General features: G+C 34.0%; 1 protein-coding gene across 1 annotated transcript in view; it reads left to right on the top strand.

Moving 5' to 3' along the window:
* Positions 1-5,116, top strand: part of SCML2 (sex comb on midleg-like 2 (Drosophila)) — a 72,655-nt gene that overhangs the window by 44,935 nt on the left and 22,604 nt on the right. Inside the window, exons 6-8 of the mRNA XM_008579820.1 lie at positions 1,494-1,702; positions 2,667-2,790; positions 4,596-4,799. Coding sequence (XP_008578042.1) covers positions 1,494-1,702; positions 2,667-2,790; positions 4,596-4,799 — 537 coding nt within the window. The remainder of the gene's footprint in view (positions 1-1,493; positions 1,703-2,666; positions 2,791-4,595; positions 4,800-5,116) is intronic.

Here is a 5,116-nt window from a genome sequence, read left to right as displayed (position 1 = left end):
GGGGGGGGGTTGAGGGCCCCGGCCATGCCCCCCCCCCCCCCCCGACGCCCACAGCCAGCCCAGTGATGACTACCAAGCCACTGCTAAAAGTGCCCCAGGCTCCCACCCTATTTCCTTCCCCCCAACAGCTCCGCAACATCTTATACTGTAAAAAAAAAAAAAATTGCCAAGTATAATCATTTCAGGGAGTAGCTGAAATCTCCAATGATGAGGTCAGGATGATGGTCACATTCCTGAAGATGATAGGGAGGCTATATAAGGCGAAATAAGGTGAGTTAGATTACTGGAGTTTTTGAAAAAAGTGGAAGTGAGCCTGCAGTGTGAGGTAGATGATGGTAATGAGGTAAAAAGAGGCCGGACTAAGTAGGTGAACTACTTATAAATGAGGGGGAAAGTGATGGTGGCAGTTAAGTGGTGCTCTGTTTACCCTGGCAGCTGAGCATAGGCTGTCCCCTCCTCTTGGTTTGGTAAGTGTTAGAAGGTAAAGAACAAGCCTGCAGGAAAGATTGGTATTCTCTATCACAGGTCAGATTTACACATACATAGTCTTTGAGTATGGGAGGATCAAAGCAGTAGATTGGTTTCAAGTTGTAAAAATGAAGCCCTTAAAGTAAAAGTAGTTGATTTTTTGCATAGATGTATAAATGTTTCACTTATACAGCTCTTCCTGTAAAGAATTTTTACTTGTCATTAGTACTTTTTACTATGTAAAATTTTTTTTGTAATAATGAAATTATTAAGGGATTAATACTAAAACATCTATTTTTACTAAACTGAACATAGACAAAAGTAACCTTCATTCAAAATATTAAAACTGTCTGGATTGCCTACCAGGTAACTACTAGCTGCAAATCACTTGGACATTATAGTAGTCTTTGCATGACATTAATATAGAGTCTATATTGTAGTATATGAAGATATGAGGCTTTATTATTAGACATAATGTAGGAACAATGTATTTCAGCCTTAAATATTTAACTTTTGTTTGTCAATTATACCACAATAAAGCTGGGAAAAAAAAAATCAAAGCAGGGAAGTCCCCTGACCTCTGAATGATGAAGCAGGAGCCCTAGACAGTTGATTTGCTGTGTTTTTCTATATTGATGTGCAAGATGATTCCTGTGCATGCCATAATTGGATGGTGTTTTCTGAAGGAAAGACTCTTTTCTGTGTTAAGGCCTAAAAATATGGGCAATAGCCAAAAGGTAAATTGCTAGAGATTTTCACTTTGCTAAGTTAGAGTTACTGGTTCCTCTTGTAAAAGCCTGTTTATTATTATTTTTTTTAATGGAGAATCAGACTATTTCCTGATAATATGAAAACTTAAAATACCTAAAACTTTATTTTAAATGGTACCTTTATTTTAAGTGGTTTTCAGTGAATAACCTTTGGGAATGGTTTTAAAGATCAAGTTAAACTTCTTTTGAGTCATAAGAAGACAATGTCTCAGTTATGTCATTTACTTTAATATTTTTTGCTTTTTCCCCCCTCAGTTCGTATTGTAAAGAATATAGCAAAAACACAGGCTTCCTCTTCCAAGCATTCAATGCAGTCTCCACAGAAAACTGCTGTAATATTACCAACAGAGCAGGTCAAGAAATCAGGTCGAACTAAACCGCCTGGACGTGCTTCAGTCCCCAAGAAGGGCAGTTCTCTTAAAACTACCACACCAAGGAAAAAAGGTCCAAATACAGAAAAAAAGGTTAGTTGTATCTCCTGCTAATTTGTATTGGAGGTCTCTATAGTGCCTTGGTATTTTTGACATACAGTTTAGGAATTTTTACTAAGAGTATGATGAGGCTGTTTAAAAATGTATTGAATGTATAAGGCTCTTTAAGGCCTCACATAACCCTTGAGAGATTAGTATTTCTTTGCTTGAGTAAACTTAAAATCTTTTATAGTGTTCTGCTTCTTCACAAGCATATTGAAAGTACTGCATGGGTGTATTTATGTTCAGGCTAATTCATTTAAAACTCAGTATATTTTAAAAATCAATTTCTTTAGCAGTGTGAAAAAACCTGTCTCACAGGGAACCTCAAAAAATAAAACAAGTTTTACAGAGTGAACTAATTTGGCTAAGGTGTGATCAGTTGGAACATGGGGTAGGGCAGGGAATCCTAGCCTCTCCATCTCTTCCTCCCCTGCCTGGGCAGTTCTTGGGCCTCTGAGGAGCTCAGTTTGGAAAGTACTGCAGGTAATGACATACATATGTATTTCCGTGGAATCCTGAGGACATCTGATAACTGGTAATTTTGTGAACCAACAATGCCTATAATTTTCTGACTTTTTTTTAAGTTTATTTTTTCATTGTATGTGTTTGGTGTTTCAATACATGCATATGTTGTATAATGATCAAATCAGAATAGTTAGCATATCTGTCACCTCAACATTTATCATTTCTTTGTGGCTATAACATTCAAAATCCTCTTTTCTGACTGTCTTGAGATATACAATACAATATTATTAGCTATTATCACCCTAGAGCACCAGAACTTATTCTTCCTATCTAACTGTAACTTTGTAACTTTGTACTGGTCTGCCAACCTTTCCCTGCCCCCCCCACCCCTTCCCTCCCCCTGCCTCTATTTTTCTGACATTTTTATGTAGGAATTTTTTAAAGGGTAATGTATACTTGTGTTCTTTTTCTTCCTTTTTTTTTTAAACAGCAAAAATGTTTTCCTGTGCTGTGTTCTACATCTTCAGCTTCTATACGTTCGCTGGCCAGAAACCGTGGCATTTCATATGATATGGATGCCATTCCTGGGACATCTAAAATAGTGATGTCTACAGGTAAATTAGTATTTTAAAAAGAATATAAAATTACTAATCTTTTATTCTGTATTATTTTCAATGTCTTTGAAGTTCTGGAAATAAAAGGAAAAAAAGATGATAATATTAAATATTTCTTTTAGCATTTTTTAATATTAAAGTATTTTGAAATTCTGATTGTTCAGTTTGTCAAGAAAGAACAGTCTATTTACATGAGTCACTTGAAGATTTAATACTCTTAAAGTCTTTTATCCATTTAAGTTAGACTTATAAAATTTACATCATCGTCAAATCTATTCTTGTTTTCCCTTTATCTTGTTTCAAAATTTATTTTGTCTTTTTGAATTGTATGAATTTCCAAAGCTACTTCAAATCTTTTTTTTAATGCTTTTAAAAAATACCTTTTCTTGACAGATTCTTGCCTGTCAAAAGGCATGGTGACTTTAAATTGTTCTCTGCTATATGAAGAGTTTGAAACAGCACAGACCCAGACAAATCAATCCCTTTTATTTATCGTCTCCTGCCTATTTCCTTATTCTTTAACTGTTTTTAAAAAGCATGTTCTATTGCTTCTTCTCGTAGATCCTTAATTATCTCCCTTACATTCTTCTATTCCCTGGACTTTTTTCCCCCCAATTTTTCTCTCCTGACTAAAAAGAAATTATAATTTAATTTTTTGAAATAGAAATCATTTTAAAAATGATTATTGAAACATACCTCATTTTTTTGGTTTAGTAGTTCAGATTTTTAATCTGTTAGCAGGAGAAACTAGCTAAGTGAACATAACACAAAGGAGATAAAACATTGAAATTCTTGTTTATCTTCTCTTCTGTTCAGTAGAATTTGTGCATACCATCAGCATCACGGGTTGAGTTTTTAATGGCAGTTTTATTTCTGTGATAATCCATTCTTCCTCTGGCTGTTGCCATAAAGTTGAGTTGTCATATATTTCAACATAGCAAAACTGAGATTAATGGGTTCTTATTATTAAACACAGACTATATATATGAAAATTTTGCAATATAAATTAATAGATTAGAAATAACGTCTTGGTTTAAGGGGACGGTGTATTTTATGTTTGGTAATGATGTGCCCTCATGTTTTTATAGTGTAGATTGATTTGTATTTGTTGATTCTCAGTAAAGAAAAATTATTGGAACTTGACATTTGTGTGATTATAGATGAATTGCTTCTATATAGTATGCTTTTATTATAATAAGGAAAGTTTATTTAAAAAATGTTTTCAGTGAATTTCGGCATATGTAGGAGGAACATTTTTATTTTCTTAATGAAATCAATTTTTTCTATGTCATTAGAACTTACTATGATATATATCTTAAACCATTTGGTTTCTTTAGAAAATACAAGTACAATTGAGGTGCAATATTTGTGATTTAAAAGAAGTTCAGTCCGAAAAGGAGTGTACTAAGATGACCAGTTTTGAAAGGAAATTCTTGTACTGTGTGTACAATTAAAAGATAAAAACATTCATCTGTCTTTGTACCATTTTATACAATATAGGAATATATGAAGAATTGTTTTGTGATGCTTCTAAAATTTCTATAATTTTTACATAATCTGGGAAAAATTCTAAAAATTTGAATAAACTGATTACTTCTTTATATGTTTAATATCTTTACACAAATATGAAAATGTATTTACGTATTTTTAGGTAACAGAAATAATCACTGATTTTAACTATATTTAGATTCTCTTTGAGTGAAGTGGCTGGCAGGGTATAGTAACTGATTATGTAGTGTTTTCACAAAAGTTCCTTTTAATCAGTCTCATTGTTTGTTATATCTGTATACCCATTTTTCCTCAAGTCTGTGTCTATATAAACAAACATGGAAACTCTGGCCCTCACCTGGATCCAAAGAGAATCCAGCAGCTGCCTGACCACTTTGGCCCGGGCCCCGTGAATGTGGTGCTCCGGCGGACCGTGCAGGCCTGTGTGGATTGTGCCTTTCAGCCTAAGACTGTTTTCGGATTCCTTAAGCCAGATAATCGTGGAGGAGAAGTGATAACTGGTATACTCATCTAATGTTTTATTCAGCTTCTTTTCCAAATTTGATTTTAGGTTTCAAGGAGGCTAGGATTTTATAATACATAGATCATATATAATATTTATTATTTATAATGTTATTTATATTAACTTTAATATTTATTATATTGACATAATAGACTGTTTATAATAGTTATGTTTATGGACTTTTAACCCTGGTTTGGAAAGTTTACTTTCTTTCTTTTTTGTTTCCTTTTTGTCTTTTTTCGTGTCCGGCAACGGATCGCAACCCTCAGTGTCGCGCCCGTACCGGACCAGGACCGGCAACGGGATCGCAACCCT

The sequence above is a fragment of the Galeopterus variegatus genome, unplaced genomic scaffold (assembly GCF_000696425.1).
Source record: "Galeopterus variegatus unplaced genomic scaffold, G_variegatus-3.0.2 Scaffold82, whole genome shotgun sequence".
Classification (NCBI taxonomy): Eukaryota; Metazoa; Chordata; class Mammalia; order Dermoptera; family Cynocephalidae; genus Galeopterus; species Galeopterus variegatus.
The sequence above is the reverse complement of the archived record's forward strand: the minus strand, read 5'-3'. Positions and strand labels throughout refer to the sequence as shown.